The 23074-nt window shown below is 44.6% G+C and overlaps 2 protein-coding genes across 6 annotated transcripts in view; one reads left to right on the top strand and one right to left on the bottom strand.

Moving 5' to 3' along the window:
* The window catches only part of LOC117357012 (actin-binding Rho-activating protein-like), a 28492-nt gene extending 22498 nt beyond the window's left edge, over window positions 1–5994 (bottom strand). Inside the window, exon 1 of the mRNA XM_033937107.1 lies at window positions 5757–5994. Within this exon, the coding sequence (XP_033792998.1) occupies window positions 5757–5871 (115 nt within the window). The 5' untranslated portion in view covers window positions 5872–5994. The remainder of the gene's footprint in view (window positions 1–5756) is intronic.
* TRMT11 (tRNA methyltransferase 11 homolog) overlaps window positions 5766–23074 on the top strand; it is a 177133-nt gene continuing 159824 nt past the window's right edge. The window contains exons 1-2 of one of the 5 annotated variants that reach the window (XM_033937105.1): window positions 5766–5992; window positions 13417–13476. In XM_033937105.1, coding sequence (XP_033792996.1) covers window positions 5870–5992; window positions 13417–13476 — 183 coding nt within the window. In that variant the 5' untranslated portion in view covers window positions 5766–5869. The remainder of the gene's footprint in view (window positions 5993–13416; window positions 13477–23074) is intronic. The other 4 variants (XM_033937103.1, XM_033937102.1, XM_033937101.1 and 1 more) reach the window with 4 other exon arrangements.

The following is a 23074-nucleotide window of genomic DNA, read 5'->3' as shown; positions in this document are numbered from 1 at the left end:
CAGCTATAACCGTTCTATACGCTTCGTTATTGGCTATCGAGGGGTCGAGTAATAGATCACGTTTCAATTGTGTTGAATGTGTTTCAAGTTGTACCATCCGGTGGGCTATGCGACGAGTCCTAGCTGCCACGTAAGCAATCACTTCCCCCCGTAATACTGCCTTCGCGGTGTCCCAAAATAGCATTGGCTGCTCCACATGTTGTGCATTAAAAGAACAGTAATCCTCCCACTTCCTAGATAAATACTCCCGGAAATGGGCATCGTCCTGTAAGTACGAAGGGAATCTCCACCCTGACCCATGACCCACAGGGCCACCCACTGCCACGTCCAGCCAGATCATATGGTGATCGGATACCTCAAGGGGGCCAATTGTCGCCTCAGAGACTCGAGCAAACAAGGTTTCAGAGAGTAAAGTGTAATCTATTCTAGAGAACGAACCATGGGCTCTAGACTGGTGAGTGTAATCTCGCTCAGTGGGGTGTAATAGCCTCCAGGGGTCCACCAACCCCAAGGCTCGACAGAGGTAAGGAATACCCTTTGTTTGTCTCGGTAGTGTCATCCCTGTTCCCCCAGAGCGGTCCAACCCTGCGTTCAATACTTGATTTAGGTCACCTACCAAAATTAATGGGCAATCAGAATCCCGTAAACAAATATTAACTAGATTTTGGAAAAAAGAGTGTTGGTATCCATTGGGACCATATCCAACCAGTAATCTAAAGGATCCCCCCGGTCCATTCACTTTCACCAAAAGATATCTGCCCTGAGGATCACGCCTCAGGACTTTGACTGTACAGGGCAAGCCCTTCCTAAGCAATATGGCCACCCCCGCCCTCTTCCCAATTGAAGAAGCATAGTATACTTCCCCCACCCAACCTCTGCGAAGTTTTTGGTGCTCAGCATCAGTAAGCCTAGTCTCCTGCAAACAAGCTATGTCAGCTGAATGATGTTTCAGTTGGGATAGAATTTTTGTACGTTTAACAGGAGATGTAATTCCTGAGACATTCCAGGAAAGAATACGCCATGTCCGATCACCCATACTGACCCCCACCATCCTGTTCGGAGCAAAAAATCCCGCCAGCAATATTTGTCTTAGGGCGCCCAGCCTCACCCCAAGACACCTCATATGCCTTCCCCACAGACAGTGCAAAAAACCCTGAGAAAGTAAATCCCAAGCCATGTATCAACAACAACACTGAAAGCCCCTGTAATAATGCTGCCGCCACCCAGAAATACCCCACTCCCCCAGATCCCCCCACTCTCTGCATAACCCCCAACTTAAAGAAGGAGCAGGCCACAAAAGACACCCTCTCCAGGGCCACCCCAGCTTGCAGAACAGTAAGCTCGACAGAACCTATATAGGCTTGTCTCCATATATCAGCAAAGTTATCCATCAAGGCGTTGGAGCAAGTCTAGCCAGGTAAGGATACCCCATCAAGTCATTCCACCTCAGTGCCGGGTCTTCCAAGCCGTTTAATATAGGCAGCCGCCTCCTCAGGTGACTGGAAGGACTTCCATACTCCGTTGGAGTATATCCGCAATTGAGCAGGGTAGATAAATTGAAATCTCTGCTTACTCTCCGATAATTGTGCGCAGAGGGGATAGAAGGGCCGCCTCCGTTCTTGCAATGCCGTAGAAAAATCTTGACTGATGCGGACCAACGCTCCATCATATTTCAATGTCTCTCGCTTAGCTCGGTACAATTGCAGAAGTTCCACCTTATGTCTAAAATTTAAAAGTTTCATAATGACCACCCTCGGGTGCGTTTCTGGACCCGGACGGGGGCCTAGGCGGTGTGCTCGTTCTATGCGTAGGGGCCCCAGGGACTGCGGTAAGGGAAGCTCCTCTTGCAGCCATCTCTCCAGTGTCTCCAACAAGCCACGATCCGGTACAGTCTCCGGGATCCCCAGCAGGCGCAGGTTCGAGCGTCTGGAACGATTTTCCAAGTCATCCAACTTTTCAGCTTGTGCTCGAACCTGCGCCCGCAGCGCATCAAATTCTGCTCCCCGGGCCGCGGAAGTGTCCTCCAGAGTGGAAACCCGCTCTTCCAACTCAGTTGCCCGGGCCGCCGTCGCCGCCATCATGGTCTCAATATTCGATATTTTCGCCGTCAGGGAGTCTAATTTGGGCCCCAGCACCTGTGTAAGAGCTTCTTTAATATCACACAGCGCGGTCTCTGTGAGATTCGAGACCGCCGCTGCGGGGCTCGTCGCCATCTTGTTCTCACCAGGCCGCACTTTCTCCCGGTCCCTTCGTGCTGGTTTGGCTTGCATATGATTGCTCGATCTTGTGATGTATTTTTCCATGCAAGACAAAAGGTCCGGTAAGCTCTGGGTCTACAATTAGGTGGGGTACGCGTCGTTTATTGCCGATTTTAGCAGGGCTGCCCCGGAGCGAGTAAGGAAACGTCCTCACGCGCTCATGGTGTCACGTGACCTCCTTAATAATAATTAATAAGAATAGTGCACATTTAATTTTCCCCACCACCAAATTTCCCCATCCAGCCTCACCCGGCTACTTTTTCATACCACCCGGCTGGAACAAATTTCTGGGGAGAACACTGCATCTGTTTTTTAGCCTTTCCCTTAATATAAGACATCTTCTCAATACTTAGGGGCCCCTTAGGGTCTTTCTAGAGGAATATTCCTGGGATTTTCCTTACAATCCTGATCTTTACTTCTGCTAGCTTTGGTTCCCATTCTGACCCCTGAGACACTTCAAGCATGCAATAAATCCTCCCCTTTCGCTTCATCTTGGAGACACCAATTGCAGTGATGGCGATCTAGCCTCAGTACGCCTATGCTTCGAGTTATCCAATGGGGATCGATGCTTCTTGGGATGAAGTTGAGTATATCCTGCAGTCAAAAGTAAGACACTGATGAATATTCACAGTTATATACATCACTCAGTATCCAACAAATTCTTAAGCTCCTTATTTTATTCTTTTAGGGCTTCAAATGCGCCATTGGTTAACCAGATATTTTCTATGGTTACCAATATGATTTTGGTCATGGCTTTCTCACTAGCCCCATTATACCCTTTTTTTTCATGTTTCAACTCTTTAGAGTGCTCCGTGCTGAATCAATAACTTAATTCTTATACAAATGTAAAACTTATCTTAATTTAGTCTTCTTGTTCACATCGGGAAGGGACCTGTCGTTTTGACATGTTTAGCCCGTAGGCTGCTTCAAGAAAAGCACCCCCTTTTGTAACTTATCTGCACCATCCCGATCTGTAAAATATTTCTTGAGACAAGGGATGAAGTTAAAGCATGTCTAGAAGGAAACAGACGTTTGTGTCTTCTTAGCCTTTTCCCCAAAGGAGGCAGCACTGATGAAATCAAAAGTGGCCCGGACCGTCTATGCCAGCAGTACTGGTGTCGATGCTGGAAGTATAGGTTGTGAACATCGATGTCAGACAACCTCTATGTATCCGCAGAACTGAACAATTTTCATATTGTAACTGTATGGCATTCAGGGTACTCTTCTGCAGTTTAGACTAGAGCAGAGAGTTGGCACAAAATATCATGGTGCTTGGGACCAAAGCATTGGACGTGCCAGTTATGTGTGTCTGTAGCTGAAAAAGTCCACTGGAGCCGAGTGCACCGTTTGAAGCTGCTTGGAGGTATGGACATTGATGCAAAGACCTTTGATCTTGCATCAGCAAGACTCTATGGTTTGGGGAAGTCAAGTAAATCACAACCTGAAAAAGGCTTACTGGTCCCAACCTGAAAACAGGCTGAGAGCCTGAAAGCCCCCCAAAATAAGTTGGTCAAAATTCAAAAATTTTCACCAGATCTGAAGAAATAGTAAAATCAGAGAAAATGAAATGGAAAAGCACAAAAATATGAAATTTTTTATGCGCTTAGAGAAACTCCAAAGAACAACTTCTCAGTTCTGCAGCAAACTGAGAACTGATGGTCCCACAAGCCATTGGGCGGGAAGGCACTGGCACATGCATGGTACAGGCAGTCTTAAGTGACAGTACATTTTTTGACTGGCCACACCAGGCTCCATGGATGGCATCACCCACATCTGAGAATATGCTGTCTGCTTGTCCTTGGATAACATGTCATATTGAGCAACTGCTACATAATCTGCTCCTGAAATTAGCAACTGGGGGTAAGTGTCCTTCTCCTCTGATGGAACCTGACGCAATATAATTTGGCAGTTCTGTGCAATAAAGGAAGCCACTGCAGCCACCTTCAACCTCAAGGATAAGACATCACACTATCTGTTGGGGACTAAAGCCATCCAGCGGACTTGCACTATTTTCAAAATCACTCCACTGTCACTACACAGAGAAGCTTATTTGGCAATCTATGCTACCAGTGAATCCATTATAGGCTGCACAAACAGCTGTTAAAAATCAGAAGCCAGCGCATACAAATTTGTCATGGTCCTATCAACCCGCAAGTGACCCTCCGGAGCTTCCAATCCTCCGTTAGCATCATTGAAATGTCATGATATGAAGGAAAACAAGGCGATTTGAGGCTTAGAGCTACTCATGGCAGAACACAGAACAGTCGAGGTCTATGTAATGTTACCAGATGTCCAGGAAAACCTGGACCTGTCCTCTTTTTAGTGGATTGTCTGGGTGCCGAGGGGGTGGGATTTCAGCCCCCAAGCTCAGAGCCACATCTGGAGGGCCTCCAAGCATCCGCGGATGCAACGTAACATGTCGCATCCGCGCATGCTCAGAGGCCCTCCTGATACAGCCCTGAGCTTGGGTAAGAAGAGATGACGTTTGTGTGTATGAGGGCTGGGGCAGGGCCACATGTCCTTTTTTCACATATGAAATCTGGAAACCCTAGGTCTGTGGGAGTTCAGCTTCAATACTTGCAAGCATGCTGCGATGACCTCCAGCAAAAACCAATGGCTTAGACAGGCAGTACACCATCGGGTCTTCCCATTGGTGCAGGGCTGCCAGACTCCTGACTGCTAGCCCTAGCCTGAGACCCTGAATCTTCCCAAACTGAAAATTCATTTTGAGGGACTAAAAGCATTGAATGCAATCCTGATTTGTCCCAGTCTTTTCCCAACTGTACCTTCAGTTCCAGCAATCGATTTTATCGTAATCCAAATCAAGATATTTTTGAGGCAGATAAAGGCTAAAATAAAATTGGAAAATCCATGATAGCTACCATGTCAGCATTTTGGCGCCAAAAACTGGCTCAGGAGATCTGAATAAAAGTTCAAACCCTCTTCTTTGAACCTTTTCTAATTCCGTTATATCTTTTTTAAGATACAGTGATCAGAACTGAATACAATACTCAAGATGAAGTCACACTATGGAGCAATACAGAGGCTTAAATTAAGCCACTTTTAACAGCAGCTTAGTAAAAGGATTACCATATGGCTCCAGACAAAAAGAAACTGGATTGAGACATCCAAGTTTTACTTCTATTGCTTTCATTGGAAGTAAAACCCAGATATGTTTGTCAGTCTGGTTTGTCTTCATTCCTTTCAATGGAAGTAAAACCCGCATGTCTCAATCCATCCTCACTTTTCTGGGAGCCATACGGTAACCCTAGTCTTTAGAAAGCGAAACAGCAGTGGTCGTAAATCGTATTCTTTGGCATAGATACCCTTGGTGTTACTACTAAAGTGACCCCAAATTAAAAGTTAGCGAAAACCGTGGCTCTATTATGTACAGTTAAATTTGCATTATTTAATAAGACGACCTAGATCAAACGGCAACCCGGCAGAGGGGCTAAGAAACGGAGACTGGTCTTAGGTCTTCCACCGCAAACATCCTACCTGCACGGTTCAATTCCTCCCGCGCGCACACATTCTCTAAAGCGCATGCTCGAGCCGAACTCGTTTGAGAAAGGCGGGAGAGGGTGGTGCAGAGTGACGTTCTTTCAACAAACATGGCGCCGTCCTGTCGAGGCGCTTTCCAGAAATACCTACTGCTCCTGGCACATGATAACTTCGAATTCAGACTGCCGGTGGGTTGTAATAAAGCGCACACCAGAACTCTGGAGCTTGAAGTGGTTAGCACCTACCGCTTTTCACTCTTTTCCGGTCGGCGTAGGGGGGGGGGGGCACGCACGCACCTGACGTCAGCCCTGCTGCCGGCGCGCTCCAGGCCACTCTTAGATATACAGTACTGTATTCTGTAACCGGGTCGACAGTAGGACATTTAGGCGAGGTTCCTGGTTTCACTTAAGTGCTGCTAGAGCAGTGGTTCCCAACCCTGTCCTGGAGGATCACCTGGCACTCGGATTTTCAGGATATCCCTAATGAATATGCATGGGGCAGATTTGCATGCCTGGCATCTCCATTATATGCAGATCTCTCTCATGCATATTCATTAGGGCTATCCTGAAAATCCAACTGGCCTGGTGGTCCTCCAGGACAGGGTTGGGAACCACTGTGCTAGAGTAACTCGAAAGTGTTACTTGCCCTCACAGCACAGAATTACCTAGCTTTAGAACAGGGGTAGGGAACTCCGGTCCTCGAGAGCCGTATTCCTGTCGGGTTTTCAGGATTTCCCCAGTGAATGTGCATTGAAAGCAGTGCATGCAAATAGATCTCATGCATATTCATTGGGGAAATCCTGAAAACCCGACGGGAATATGGCTCTCGAGGACCGGAGTTCCCTACCCCTGCTTTAGAAGATGTAGCCGCTGTGGGCAACAAAAGAACTGTTATATAGTTTTAAAATGAAACCCATAATTAGATTTCTGTCTTTGTTCCAGCACATGAGGTGTTAACTTTCTAGTTACATAGAACTTTTCTAGTAGTTATTCTTAGTATTTTTTTCTCTGAGTGCGCACACATACACGAAAACAAAATAGCTACGTATAACATGATAGTTAAAGGTAGTAACTAGTAAGTAGTTAAAAGTTCGATTTATCATGATATACCATAAAGTCATGGTAACATATCTAAGTGGTTTATAATTTAATATAATGGGGGAACAACCATTAACAAACAAATCGTTAACAAAAGCAGAGGAAAATACAATAGAAAAATTAACTCGTAAGGGGACAAAAGGATAGAGAGAACAAAAGGTTTGTAGTCTGCCACAAAGGGCTTTTTAAAAAAGTGGGATTAAGGGATTTAAAAAAATTTTGGTTCACAACACCAATACCCAACTCACATACATACCAGCAGCACTAAGACTTACAAAACAGACCTTAACCAGTGTTCGGTAAAATCATTTTGACAAAGATTTCAAATCAAAATCAATTAAGTACAAAATGAATTTGAAATAAAAATCAGTAAACCAATTATGATTTTAAATCAAAATAAGTCAAATGTTTTTTAACTTAGTGAATGACAGCATATAAAAGACCTGAACAGTTCATTCAGTCTGCCCGTTAGTTACATGATCATAAATTCATGATTAAATTGTCCTTTTTTTCTTTGATATTTCTAGACTGACTATACACCATAAAGTTCACCCGGTACTGTCCTTAGGTTCCAAGTACTGGAGCTGCCGTTGAAGCTAACTCCAGCCCAGCTAACCATCTCGTCGTTTGCAGATACAGTACATACCATAAAGTCTGCCCAGCACTGTCCTCATTCCAGGTTACTGGAGTTCCCTTCAATGTTCTCCCTAGCTCATATATGGAACACAGACTATACAAGTCTGCCCAGTATCGGCCTTAGCTCTTCAATATATACTATTCATTTTCTCTTCTCTGGTAAAGATCTGGTCCTATAGTACCTTTCAATTATTTAAATGTCTGTATCATATCTCCTGTCTTTCTCCAGGGTATACATATTCAGGTCTTCCAGTCTCGTACTTCTTTTGTTGCAGACCCCGTACCATTTTTGTCGCCTTTTTCTGGACCGGTTCAAGCCTTCTTATATCCTTGTCCAGATACAGCCTCCAAAACTGAACACAACGACCTGTACAGGGTCATTATTCCCTTTTACTGATGGTTACTTCTCTACAGCCAAGCATCCTTCTGGCTACAGCCACCGCTTTATCACACTGTTTTGTTGTCTTCAGATCCTCAGACACTTATCACCCCAAGGTCCCTCTTCACGTCCATATACATTAGCCTCTCATCTCCCAGCACATATTGCTCCCTCGGATTTCTGCTCCCCAAATGCATCATTCTGCAGTTCTTTCATTGAATTTTAGTTGCTAGATGTTAAGCTAACTTTTTCAAATCCTTTTTCATGTTTTCCACTCCTCTGGGGTGTTCACTCTGTTACAAATCTTAGTATCATCCGCAAAAAGGTAAACCTTACCTTCTAACCCTTTGGCAATGTCGCTTACAAGCATATTGAATAGAATCGGTCCTAGCACTAATCATTGAGGCACTCCACTACTCACCTTTCCTTTCTCCGAGTAAATTCCATTAATCACCAGCCTCTGGCGCCTGTCCGTCAACCAGTTTCTAATTCAGTTCACCACTTTGGTGATTCTAAATTGAAAAGTATTGTTTTTTGAAACATAACGAATGAATTGTTCTAAAGCTTGTTTTGTTTGAATAGTAGCAGTTTCTGAAGGTTTCTTGGTCTGTTGTAATGTGGTGTTTCTATCTGCCCAGCTACAACGAATAGTTGTTCTGCTGGGGCTGATGAAAGTAGTAGTGTATTGACTTTAATGAAGAGTTTGTAGCAGAAAACTATCAATTGAAGAACTTTGATCAGCAAGGTAGTTCATAGTGTGGAGTTTAAAAGTAACAAGAGTTTGGCATTCCTCTGGTCTCCTTTGCCATTAGTTTGGATGACACCGAGATTGGATAAGTAGCTTACTCCCTGCCTGCTCCAAGGTGTTTACCCCACCTCCCTTTGTCTTCAGATCCTCAGACACTTATCACCCCTCTCCACATCCATATACATTAGCCTCTCACCTCCCAGCACATATTGCTCACTCGGATTTCTGCTCACCAAATGTGTCACTCTGCACTTCTTTCATTGAATTTTAGTTGCCAGATGTTAAGCTAACTTTTTCAAATCCTTTTTCATGTTTTCCACTCCTCTGGGGTGTTCACTCTGTTACAAATCTTTGTGTGCTATTCTCTGAAGTGGGTGTAAAACCTGTCCCTGTTTGCTGACTAGCAGTGTGCTGTTTTAAGGGCAAATAAACCCCAGATCCAGGACTATTTGTGTCCCCTGGAACTGCCTGCTTTTTTTTCCAAGGTCTTCCCTGCTAATACTTTGTGCGGTGGCAGGGCTGCCTACTGTTGCAAACCCATGTGTATCAGGGCTTTGTACCTTTTTACTGCCACATACCCCCGACCTTAAGATTTTATTTGTCCTTAACATATGCTTAGGTGATGACTCCTCACTTTCCCTACAAGAGAGAACATTTGCATTAGTATGTAGCAATCCCAGCTGATGTACTACAGTATACCTATATGATTGTAGAGCCAGGTACCAACAGGTAAGCTGGGGATTGCTATCTTTCATATTGGCCAGCCAGGTTAGGGGTGCATGGTCTGTTACCAGGGTGAAATTACAGGCCTCCAAGTGGTATCTGAGGGCACTAAAAGCCCATCTAATTGCCAAGCACTCCTTTTCTATTGTAGAGTAGGCCTTCTCATGTTGTAATAGCTTCCTACTCAGATACATCACAGGATACTCATAGCCCTGATGTTCCTGTGATAGCACTGCCCCTAACCCTTCCTGAGAGCATCTGTCTGCAAAATGAAAGGTTTGTGGAAATCCACCCCCTTAAGCACTAGAGCCATACGGAGACTTGCCCTCATATCTTGAAAAGCACATTCCCCCCTCTTATGTACATTCCAACTGGTTTGACTGGCCTTTCTTAAGCATTTCCATAAGGGTGCTGCCGTAGTAGAAAATGAGGGTATAAAACACCTGTAGAACCCAACCAGTCCTAAAACAACCCCTAAGCTGCTTTTTGTTCCCAGGCTGGGGAAATTCTCAGATGCTACGCACTTTATCAAGGTTGGCCTTACTGCCAAACCCAATCTGGCCGCTATTTGGCCATAGCATTTTGGCGACAGCACTATTTGTAGGTTGGTACTTATTAACTGCCTTTCCCTTGCAGGCTCTACTACCTCTCTAGCACATGGAGGTTGTAGCCTATGGCCTGAGCTGTAGTTCTATAAGGAGCTCGGGTCTGCTTGGACATCCTAGCAAATTTTAGAACAGGCCTGGCACTTCCTCTTGTCACTTTAGGCTTAAGATTCTTAATCTCCTTAACAGCCCTAGGATGGAAATTAGTGAGGTCCCTTTTGGATCCTTTCCTTTTCTGTATGACTCCCACTAGCCCATTCCTGACCTGGGGGCCAACTCTCTTTTATGAAGACTTGTGGCACTGGGCACATTTCCTACCCATTTCCATGACTTCCTGTTTCATACCAGGCCATTAATACTAGGAGTACGGTAAATGACCTGATAGGTTTCTACAATAATCCTGTGCCCCCTTCTGAGTCTTTCTGTGCACATTGAACAATTCGGGACCGCCACAGTGTTGGTGCCACAAGTTGCCTACGTTTAATGCAGACCCCTTCATCCCAATATTCCCTATACAGGAGCCCTCCCCACAACTGGAAGGCTGAAAATTCTCCAGAACTATAGATAAGGTAGGAAAAAAAAAAAAAGGATTGAAGGGATAGAGGGGTACATAAAGAAGACTACTATGCAGGTCCTAGACCTGATGGGCCGCAGAGCAAGCGGACTGCTGGACACGATGGACCTCTGGTCTGACCCAGCAGAGGCACTTCTTATGTTCTTATGTTAATTCCACTCGTCCCCGTGAGGAATCCCTCCAAACCCGCAAGGAATCCCCTCCGTCCCTGCCCGTCCCTATAAACTTCAGAAATAGTTATTTCATTTAATTATGCTACTGAATTAAAGGCTCTGGTAGAGACCCATTTACAAATAAGCAAAGAGACTTTATTAATTTAGAAATATTAATTGGGAAGAATACATACTTTGTAAATGGGTTTCTACCAGAGCCTCTAATGTAAATATAAAATATAAATACTCAGCTGATGAGAACCCCCAAACTGTCTGCTGAGGACTTTCTTTGCAGTTGGCCGGGGTCCCTTTTGCCAAGCTTGGCAGGCAGCAGTAGCGTCCCTGAGTCACAGATGTTGGCACCTCAGTGGCTCATGGATGTTGCTGTGCTTGGTGGAGGGGAGTTCTGGCTGTCTCTAGAGGAGGTCCTCTGCTGGCAGTGCTTGGGGATCCCCACCAGTCACAACAAGGGTCAGCAAGTACTACAACACTGTAGAAATAAAACCAGAAATGCATTTCCTTTTCTTTTGAACACAATACAAAGACATCTGCTATATACATTTCCCAAAGCTAACATATTTTAGTCAATAAATTCCATTTTTTACCTTTGTTGTCTGGAGACTTATTTTTCCATAGTTGGTCCCAGTTTCTTTTTTCTGCTTTCCCATCTTCTGTAAATTCTTCTGTTGCTGTCCATTGGTTCCTCCTACCATGGTCCAGCATTGATCCCTTTCTCATCTTTTGTGCCTGCCCACCAGCCCCATGCCCAACATTTCTCCTTCACTCACCCCTCTCCAGCACCATGCCACATCTCTCCCTCCATTCCCTTCACCACGATGTCCAACATTCCTCCCTCTTGCATCCATTTCAATCTGTCCCACTGTTCTCTTTCCACCACAATATTTCTCCCTCTCATCTGTACTCCACTCCCTGCCTATGACCAAAAATTCTCCTTTCTTCCATTCCCGTATACACAACCATCTCTTTCCCTCCCTTCCTCTCTCCTAAGTTCATGTCTTGTGTCCAAAACACACTCCCTCCCCCACCTCAGCATCTCTTTCCCTCCCTTCTTCCATCCTCTTTCCCAAGTTCATGCCTTGTGTCCAAAACGCACTCCATCCCCCACCTCAGCATCTCTTTCCCGCACTTCTTCCATCCTCTTTCCCAAGTTAATGCCTTGTGTCCAAAAATGCACTCCCTCCCCCCTTTTGCGTTCTACGTTTGCCTCCCAGCCCTCATCTGCAAGCAAATTACCAGCAACTTTCTCAGCCAAATGGAGCTCGAGCCGCGAGGCTCGTCTTCTATTTCCTGCCTGCACTGCCCCAGCACACATAGCCGACCGGAAGTATTCCCCGATGTCAGCCACTGACTGTGGCTGGTAACTGCCACACCCCAAACACGAGTTGAACAGTGTCTTATCACTCTGGTAACTAGGTCTGGCCCCAGACAGACTGTAGAATGTGACTCACAAGTACTCATCAAAAAATAGTTTGCTTACCTCAGCCAAGCAGGATACATAGTAATTGTATGTAATGAAGGCGTATATTGGGATCACTCTTTCCATCTTCTCCCCTGGGCTTCTTCACCCCAGTTCTGACCCTGCTTTTTATTCTTCCTGACAGCTGCTTTCTTGATTCCTCCCTTCCCATGTCATTTCTCCCTAGGGAGGATCTACATATACGGTATTAAGGTGGCTCTAACCCTGTGATGGAGTATCCAGCAGGGGGAGTGGTAGCATCCTATAGATTCGCTCACAAAGGGGTTGATATGTATGCTGAAAAAGATGGGGTTGGCCCATATGGTTGATTGGCTTTATAAGTGCCTTCTAGTGGTTTGATGCCATCTTTCTAGTTTGAACTGGGTCTTATATAGTAGATGATGGTAGATTAAAAACCTTCATGATCCATCCAGTCTGCCCAACAAGATAAATTCCTAGTATATGATATAACATATGTATACTTTATGATTAGCTGTTCTTGCAATTTTATAATTGGAGAATAATGATTTAAAGTGTACTATAGTAATAATCCCCCTCTTTTACTAAGGCATGCTAGCCGTTTTAGTGTGCGCTAAATCAGTGGTTCCCAACCCTGTCCTGGAGGACCACCAGGCCAATCGGGTTTTCAGGCTAGCCCTAATGAATATGTATGAGAGAGATTTGCATATAATGGAAGTGACAGGCTTGCAAATCGGCTCCATGCATATTAGGGCTAGCCTGAAAACCCGATTGGCCTGGTGGTCCTCTAGGACAGGGTTGGGAACCACTGCGCTAAATGCTAACACATCCATAGAGTATAATGGATACGTTAGCGTTTAGTGCATGCTAAAACGGCTAGCGTGCCTTAGTAAAAGGACCCCAATGTTTCTTAATTTATGATTATAAACCTGCAAAGTGACCCTGTGTTGGCACAGCACTGACATAGAGCATCTGTTTCTTATTTATTGCTATTTTCTTGGAGTTTTAGTTATGTATTAGAATTTTTATGTCTCCTATATTTATTTTTTATTCATTTTAGATCCCTGAGGAAGGCGTTTACTCACCAAAACACTTACCTCTGAATAAAAGCTACTGTTATACCTCAGTTTAAAAGTGGAAGCATCTTTCTCTCCCTTTTCCTTTTTTGCATTGTCCCTGTTGTTGGGACATTTCCTGTTTGTTTGGCTTCAGTTATTCAAGATCCATTTGTGTTTCATTAGAAACTTTCTGCTTTACTTTTATCATCATATGCTATTTTACTTGTAGGAAATAAAATCCTTGCTGTCTCTCTGTGGTGGTCAGCTCAGCAGTGAACAGGACATTCAAGTAAGTTAATAACCAAATCAGTTTTATGCAGACATTTATATTTGTTCAGTGTAGAACAGTTGCTAACTGAAAATAAATGTTATCCCAGGACAAGCAGGCAGCATATTCTCACACATGGGTGACGTCACCAATGGAGCCCCGCAGCGGACAGCCTCGAAAGCAGACTTGCTTGAAGATCTTTATAAGAGCTTCCGAGTGCCTTCCCGCCCGAACTAGGGGGCGCATCTCCTGTGAGAATCCTCAGTCCAATGTTTTCCGCGGAGCCAAGAAGTCCTCTTCATCTTCGCTCTGCAGCAAACTTCGTGCCTTCTCTCACCGCGGATGATTTTTGTTTTATTTTTTGGTCGCTGTGCGTTTATTTTCTTCTTTAACAAAATTTTTTAAAAATATAAAAGACTTTTCTTTTTTTCTTCTTTTTTCGTCCGGTCAGCGGGCTTTGCGCCTAGGCTCAATTGCTCGTATCGTTCGACACGGACTTTATTTTTTCTATGTCCCGGCCCCTTACCGGGTTTAAACACTGTCACCAGTATAAAAAGACAATTTTCATCACCGACCCTCATTCTCGGTGTTTGGGTTGTTTGGGGCCTTCTCATTCCCCTGAAGATTGTTCCTGCTGTTGGACTCTTCAGTCTAGGGCCTTTCGTCGTCGACCAGTTCAAGCAACTTTTTGGTGGCATGGAGCAAGCCCCTGAAAAGGCCTCAACCTTGGCCCCAGGGTCAGACTCGGTTTCAAAGACCCCGTCTTCCATTGTGGCCTCGGTCTCGAAGGCCTCCCCTTGACTTCGACAGCTGCCTCGGTCTCGAAGGCCTCGACCTCGACCCTGGCTTTCATACCTACTAAGGCCTCGACTTCGGTCTTGAAGGCCTCAACGATGCCTCAGGTGAAGATGTCCTCGCTGGGTAAGTCTCCTGTCTCTATTTCAGGTACCGTGCCTAAGAAGCCACCAGAATCCTCCTTGAGACCTCCTCCTAAGCGTGTCTCCAAGAGTAGGGAATACCCATCTTCGAGGTCGCCCTCTTTGGAGTGCACTGTTGCACCTACGAGACCGGATCCTGTTGTCTCGGTGCCGATGTTTGAGGACATGTTGAAGACAATCTTAAGCACACAGATTTCCTCGATAGTGGCTCAACTTGTTCCATCCTAGGGACCAGCCTGAGCATCAATCTGATCCTCCAGTGGTTTTGCCTCATGGCAGGTCTCGTAAGCCGAAGCGACTCTCTTCCAGTGACTCTTCACCTGAGCCTCCATCAAAGTGTCTCCTGCCTCGCCTGAAGCATTGCTCGAGGCATTCGAGACATTTTTCTTGGAAGCTTTGTACAGAGGCCTCTATGGATACCGAAGCGTCTGTGTCCACAGCTAAACATAATTCTCAATCTTGAGAGGCCTCGACTCGGAGTTTCTCAAGATCAAGGACTCCGCCATCGAAGCCGACTGTACGAGACTCTTCTCCTCCTGCCTCGACACATTCTGTGCCTCGAACTCCGGGAACATCACCAGTGAGGAGTCTGAAGCGCAAACATTCCATGACTCCACCTCAGGTAGACAGTGCAGCTTCTTCAATTACCATGCGTCTTGACTCTGAACCTTTGTCTCAATACTCTAGAGAGGCGTCTCCCTCCTACTCTGTGGCTCCAAGGTCTCGTACTCCTTCTCCAGATGAGTCCTCCACCTCAAAATCTACTTCTTTTGCTAAGTTTGTTTTTGATATGTGACAGGCCCTCAAGCTGGATCTTCATTCTGATTCTAAGTATACTCCAGAATACTTAGCAGACATGGAACTTTCTCATCCTCTCAAAGAGTCTTTGAGATTACCTATGACTCCAGTCCTTAAACAAACTTTCATCAGGAATATGGAAACTCTTTATTCTATTACTGCTATTCCATTCAAATTGGAATCCAGATACCGTACTGTTCCCTGTAAGGGATTTGAAAAATCTCAATTATCCCAGCAGTCCCTGGTGGTGGAATCATCTTTGAAAAAAGCTCATCCTTCCAAGCTTTATGCTGCAGTACCCCCAGGCAGGGAGGGTCGTACAATGGACAAGTTTGGCTGCCATTTATACCAAAACTCGATGATGGCAAACAGGATTCTTAATTATAATTACATTTTTACTACCTATTTCAACCATTTTTTGAAATTGTTACCTTCCTTTTATCCTGACATTTCCAAACCATGTCTTTCAGAGTTTAAGCAAATCTTCAAGACTCTTTCTGAGTTGAGACTCTTCATGCTACAGGCTTCCTATGATGCTTTTGAATTATCATCTCGAATATCTGCCTTTGCTGTAGCCATGCATAGACTGGCTTGGCTACGTATTGTTGACATGGATCCCAATCTTCAAGATCGATTGGCCAACTTACCTTGTCAGGGTAATGAATTATTTGATGATTCCATTGGAGCGGCTACTAAGCGTCTCTCGGAACATGAGAGCTCTTTTGCTTCTCTCATTCGACTGAAGCCCAAGACACCTCCAGGAAAGAACTACAGAAAAAAGAAGCATAAGGCAGTGAGGGCAACACAAATATCAGATATATATAAGACAAAAGGTGCCTACAATGCTAACATAGGAAGCTCATTTTTCTTTCAGGCACAACTTAGAAAACTTCAAACAGTTATACTCAAGACACTTGCTAAAGGCAGTGGTGAACCACAAGCAGTCAATTAAACTCAAACACTTGTAAAGAATTATATTCAGAACACCTGCTAAGTACAGTGTTAAATATTCAGAACTTTTGAGGTCTTAGAAAGCTTTAGCTGAAGATCCGTGTTGTAGTGGAACCAAGTTTCATGTCCGGACACCTTGACAAATGTGAGAGAAGAAATTAGGACAGTAAAAGGACCTATCCATCTAGGTTTCAGGGGGTCCGACTTCCAAGTTTTAGCCATACCCATGACTTCCAGGGGGTCTGACTTCCAAGTTTTAGCCATACCCATGGGACATACCCATGAACGTGCGTGGCTATCGGTAGTGGGGCCCTTTCCAGGACCCATTTGTGGAGCTCTTGAAGGGCTTTAGCTAAGAATTGGATCTGACTCTGGAAGATATCTGATCCTAGAGTAGCAAAAGAACCAGGGTCTGGGTTCATGATGAACGGTAGGTGGCCAAACATGAGCTGAAACGGGGACTGTTTAGTGGATTTTGACAGGGTACATCTGATCTGGAAAAGAACAGAAGGCAACAAGACAGATTAGTTTCTTCAATTCGTTTGGTGAGAAGGGTCTTAAGGGTTCAGCTCTGGGGGTGGTAAGCAGCATATAATTTCCATTCAATTTGGAGGGCCTGAGCAGTTTGTTGGACGACATCAGCAATGAAGACGGGGCCGTTGTCGCTGCCTATGAAAACGAGGAGACCGCAGCACGGAATTATATAATTCAGAAGGTGTTTGGTTACGTCCCTGGCGCGTTCAGTGCAAGTAAGGAAGGCTTCGACCCATCTAGTCAGGGTGTCTGTGAAGACTAGGAGGTGAATGAGGGAACGGGAAGTGGGCATGTGGGTAAAATCTACAGATAGGACCTGCATCGAATGTGTTCCAATGGGTTAGTGTCCAAGAGGTGGCAATCGTCTGATTGGGGAATTTGTTCTAGAACCGACAACACACTGTTGGACCATATTCCGGACTAGCTGGTCAAGGTGATTGATAAAGAAATGTCTCTTGAGAGTCATTTTCATAGCTGGTTCTCCAGAGTGCGCCAGATCATAGCATCTTTTGACAATCGTGAGGGCCAGGTATTGAGGAATGAATATGAGGGTACCCGCTGTGCTTGCGTTTGAAGTATCAGTGTGTGGGTCTGGATTGGCACTTGAATTGGCGCATATTTGTATCCACCCCCCTTTCAGGACAGACTGGCCCGAAAGAGTGTGGGCCCAAGTCTGTTCCTGAGAAGTGTACTGGGGTGTAAGGGTGTCCAGAAAAGGAATGATTGTGTACAGAGGAGCCGAAGAAAGGGACAGAAGCTGGCAGCTCGGGCTGTACGGTTGGCAAGGGCATTGCCATGGGAGACGAGATCAGTGACACGACGGTGGGCTCGACAGGGCATAACCGCAACATGGGAGGGCAATTTGATGGCCTCGAGGAGGTCAAGAATGAGGGGAGCATAATGGATCAGGCGGCCGGAGGCTGTAACGAAACCTCGATGTTTCCAGATGGCCCTAGGGGCATGCAAGGTAAGAAAAGCATATTTGGAGTCAGTGTAGATGTTGCAAGACTGAGAGGCAGAAGGGCGCAGGGTAGAAGTGAGGGCTACAGCTCAGCTTCTTGGGCGGAAGTGCCAGAGGGCAGGGGGCCCATGAGGAAAAGGGGAAGCGGCAGAGACCACTGTGTAGCCAACGATACGGCATCAGAAGGGGTGACAGACGAACTGCCATCCGTGAAAAGAGTGAGATCAGAGTCCCGGAGTGGGATGTCAGTGAGACCAGGATGGGAAGAATAAACGAAGTCAACGGTGGCAAGGCAGTTGTGCACGACCGGCTGGGAGGAGACGAGAAGGAGAGTGGAGGGATCAAGGAGGGAAGAGACAACAAGAGAGACCTGAGGGTTTTCACAAAGAAGGGCTTAGTATTTAAGGAGGCGCTCATTCGTGAGCCACTGGGAGCCTTTATGTTCTAGAAGAGGGGTCACACAGTGCGGGACAAAGAGGTCAATAAGCTGGCCGAAAGCGAGTTTGTTAGCGTGCTGTATGAGATCTGAGATGGTGGCAATGGCCCGAAGGCAGGGAGGCCACCTGGCAGCAACAGGATCCAGTTGTCGAGAGAGATAGGCAATGGGCCTACGCCAGGAGCCAAGGAACTGGGCAAGGACCCTGACTGCGATACCGGACCCTTCATGAACATAGAGCTGAAAAGGTGTGGAGGGGTCAGGAAGGCCAAGGGCAGGAGCCTGAGTCAGAAGTTTTGCAGGCAGCGGATAGCCCGATCCTGGAGTTGGGTCCAGACAAAAGGGGCTGAGTCCGCGCCTTTGGTGGAATCATACAGAGGGCGGGCAATGATAGAGAAATTAGGGATCCAGATGTGACAGTATCCTGCAATACTGAGGAAGGTGTGCAGAGCCTTGCGGTTATCAGGGACAGGGAGACTATAGACGGCCTGGACCTGGGTGCGAGGAAGGGACCGAGTACCCTGGGAGATATGAAAGCCAAGGTAGGTGACACGAGGAAGGCATACTTGAAATCAGTGTAAATATGGCCACAGGAAAATTGAAAAGGCAGACCCACTATCTAAAAAACTCAAGTAAACTGTCTACTAGCACATAAGAATTGTTCTCAATCCCTATTCTATATCAGGTTCCTACCCCAAAGAGCTGACGTAAAAATTAAGTAAAATTCAGCTCTGGGTCCACCCACTAAGCAGGGTAGTCTGACACAAGCATGCTCTAAAGCGGCAGTCCCTTCACTATCATCTGACTGGCAAAAATATTTACTTCCATACAAAAGCATTCCTAAAAATTACATTCTTATACCTAAAAGTTATATTCTTATACTAAGCTTACATGATTTATAAAAAGAAATACAAAAACAAAGATTGGAAAATACAGTAAAATTTTGGATTGCAAATAACTTGGTATGCAAGTGTTCTGCAAGATAAGCAAAACATTTTATTAAATTTTAACTTGATTTACCAGCAACGTCTTGCAATACAAGTACATACAGTATACGAGCATCACATTACACTGCACAACAAAGTTTTTGCTTCCTGAACACTGCTGGGTGTTTCTTATAGAATTTTGGGTGCTGATCATGAATATTACATCAAAAATTACCCATCACGTACCATTTCAGAGAAATCTTCAATTTTGTCGTGATTTTTTCTTATATTTGGATGCAAACAATTTTTTCTCCCATAAGTGTCTTATCAACAACGGTTTGTGCCGCCTGGGTATGTCCATGCATAAAATCTAGCCAGGTTGGAAGCTGTTTTATGGAAGATGACATCCTGGGCATGTCTGGGCAGGTCTGAACGAGCTTGCGCTGTCTCACCATGCTATAATGGTGGCTTCCATACACCGATCCTGCTCATTTGGTTAATATAGATAGTCCGTGTGTGTATATAGTATCAGTATAGTAAAGTATAGTAGTATAGTAGCTGTAGCAATATAACAGTAAGTAAGCTTGATGCTATAGACGTTTTGGTGTCGGGCAATATGTCTCGTCGGTGTCGTAACAGCCGCGACACATTCTGCTATATCTGTGGGGAATATACACTTACGCCTCAGAGACGTTCGATGACTGCCCTTGTAAAGAAAGCCTATCATCTGTATTTTGGCTGCAAAATAGGTGATCAAGACAAGCAATGGGCGCCTCACATTTGCTGTGCGACATGTGCTGTTAGTCTGAGAGCCTGGCTCAGAGGTACTCGAAAGACGATGCCATTTGCTGTTCCGATGATATGGCGAGAACAGAAAGACCATGTGACGGACTGTTATTTCTGTTTGACTAATGTGTCTGGTTTCTCTGCCAAAAACAAGAAGTCAATTGAATATCCTAATCTGCCTTCAGCAATGAGACCCATGCCACATGATGACAGTCTTCCAGTTCCGAAACCACCAGAGGATTGGACCTTAGACGAACCAGATGAAGAAACTGCAGTGCAGGGTTCTAACAGTGACATTGACCCGGATTTTGAACCATCCTCATCAGGCGATCCACATCTGATAACACAGTCCGAATTGAACGATTTGGTCAGAGATTTGGGTCTGTCAAAAGCAAAAGCTGAGCTGCTAGGTTCGAGACTGCAGGAATGGTGTTTGCTATCACCAGGTACGAAAATTTCTGTGTTTCGAGACCGGCATCATGATATAACCAAATTTTTTGCACAAGTCGACAGTCTCTGTTTCTGTTGTGACATTGAAGGATTGTTCTCGGTCTTTGGTTGTGATCACAACCCGGAAGAGTGGCGTCTTTTCATTGATTCGTCAATGTTAAGCCTGAAAGCTGTTTCTTTTCATTGATTCGTCAATGTTAAGCCTGAAAGCTGTTCTGTTGCACAATGGCAACGTTTATCCTTCAGTACCTGTTGGCTATGCAGCACATATGAAAGAAACATATGAGAATATGGAAATGTTACTAAAGTATGTCCAGTATACCAGGTATAACTGGAATATCTGTGGAGACCTCAAAGTCGTTGCTCTGTTACTAGGACTGCAGCTTGGCTATACAAAGTACTGCTGTTTCATCTGCGAATGGGACAGCCGAGACAGAGAGTCGCACTATTCTAGAAAGAACTGGCCACTCCGTAAAAAGTTAGTTCCAGGACAGAAAAATGTAGCACATGAATCGCTTGTTGACCCGACAAAGATATTTTTGCCTCCTCTTCACATTAAACTGGGACTCATGAAGAATTTTGTGAAAGCAATGAACAAGGAAGGGGAAGGTTTTCGTTATTTAAGACAGATGTTCCCAAGAATAACTGATGCCAAGATCAAAGAGGGTATTTTTGTTGGCCCCCAGATCAGACATGTTATGAGTGACAAGCGATTTGAAGATCTGTTAGTTGGGCCGGAAAAAATTGGCTGGAAAGCCTTGAAAGACGTTGTTGACAATTTTCTGGGCAATTACAGAGCCCCAAACTACATTCAGCTGGTAGACAAACTTCTCAAAGCATACAAGAGAATGAAGTGCAATATGTCACTCAAGATTCATTTCCTCCATTCACACTTGGACTTCTTCCCCGCAAATCTCGGTGCTGTGAGTGACGAGCACGGTGAAAGGTTTCATCAAGACATAGCTACGATGGAGAAACGATACCAGGGCAATTGGAATCCGTCAATGCTTGCCGACTATTGTTGGATGCTACAACGTGATGCACCAGACACTGAATATAAAAGAAACTCGGGAGCAAAACACTTTTAATTCTGTTTCATTTAGTCGCTTGTGCGAAACGTAAACTTGACTATATATTTTATTGTCAGTAAACATAAAAATGTCTATTTCTCATAGTTCTTACGTGATGCAGTAAAACCAAAACCATATTTGAGCATACCAAGTTGGTACCTGTCATAATCACCAAAAACTTTTCAGGAATCAAGACTTAACCAAAAAATTGTTGTGCAGTGTTATCACAACTCTCTATGACACTGCAGGAGTGCAGTGACTGTTCCAAACGAGCGAGGTCTTGCAATACAAATATGTATTAAAGTTTTGGGTTGTGGAACAAATCGTCTGAGTTTCCATTATTTCCTATGGGAAAACTCGCCTTGATACAAGAGTGCCCTGGACTACAAGCATGTTTCTAGAACAAATTATGCTCGCAAACCAAGGTTTTACTGTACTCACATATACACAACTTTAATCCATATTACACAACTTTAATCCATATACACAACTTTAAACCTTTTTTGTTACAATCAACATGCGTCTCAGTGCTATTAAATTCGTATCCCTGTGGTAAAAGTGAAGCAGGAGAGACTTACTCCCCCTCCCTTTAGAATTTCACAGAGGAGAGTTGCTTAAAGATGAAAGAGATCAAATTACAGATGTAGTACTTTTCAGAATTTCCTTAGGTTTAAAAGATACATTCACACACATTGTCACTATTACCCTGAACCAGGTCTGCAAATCCTGATTTACCATGTATTTCAATGTACAGAAAAGATGGGCACTTAACCTCCACCTTTGTTAGGTCAAGTGCAATTAAAAGTTGATTGGTGGACCATGGAAAACTGTTACAATGCCTAGACACAATCGGAATCAGAGGAGAAGTACTGAACTGGTTTCGAGGTTTCCTTATATCACGCACATACCAAGTCCATTTCAATCACAATCTCTCAGATACGTGGAGCAATCCATCTGGCGTGCCACAAGGATCACTGCTATCCCCTTTGCTCTTCAATGTTTACATGTCCTCATTGGGTTTACAACTATCCCAGCTGGGGATAAAACTATTTAGCTATGCTGACGACTTCACGATAATTATCCCATTCACCAACTCTGTCTCAGAAGTCACCCCCAAAGCAATAGAAGTATTAAATCGGATGGAGCAATGGATGACCGAATTCAGACTAAAACTAAACTCAGAGAAAACAAAATTTTTCATAGCAGCGCCATACCCACTCGACACTAAAGCACCAATGTGCATCAACAACCTTAGTTATCCAATTCAACCCACTATGAAGATATTGGGTGTAACACTGGACCAGAACCTGACCATGAAAGACCAGGTAGACTCCTTGATCAGAAAAATCTTTCACACCCTCTGGAAACTTTGGTCCATCAGAGCTTACTTTGATGCCTCATCATTTCGAATTCTAGTACAATCCCTTATTCTGAGTCAACTCGATTATTGTAACATCACCTACTTGGCACTCCCCCAGAAGTACATGTGGCGATTGCAACTAGTTCAAAATACAGCGGTTAGACTTCTTTGTGGACTGAAGAAGTTTGATCATGTGACACCTTCTTATCGACTTTTACACTGGCTACCGATGGAGGCACGTGTGAAATTCAAGTTTGGTTGTTTTTGCTTCAAGGTACTCTATGGCTTAGCCCCTAAATACATAACAGACCTTTTCTCTTTCTCAACCAACACACCGGCTTTATAAAGTATTTTTAGAATTGTGTAATGCCCTGAATGTCTGATTAGGTGATTAATAATAATAATAACA

The sequence above is a fragment of the Geotrypetes seraphini genome, chromosome 3 (genome assembly GCF_902459505.1).
Source record: "Geotrypetes seraphini chromosome 3, aGeoSer1.1, whole genome shotgun sequence".
NCBI classification, from domain to species: Eukaryota; Metazoa; Chordata; class Amphibia; order Gymnophiona; family Dermophiidae; genus Geotrypetes; species Geotrypetes seraphini.
This window is presented reverse-complemented; position numbering and strand designations above follow the sequence as displayed.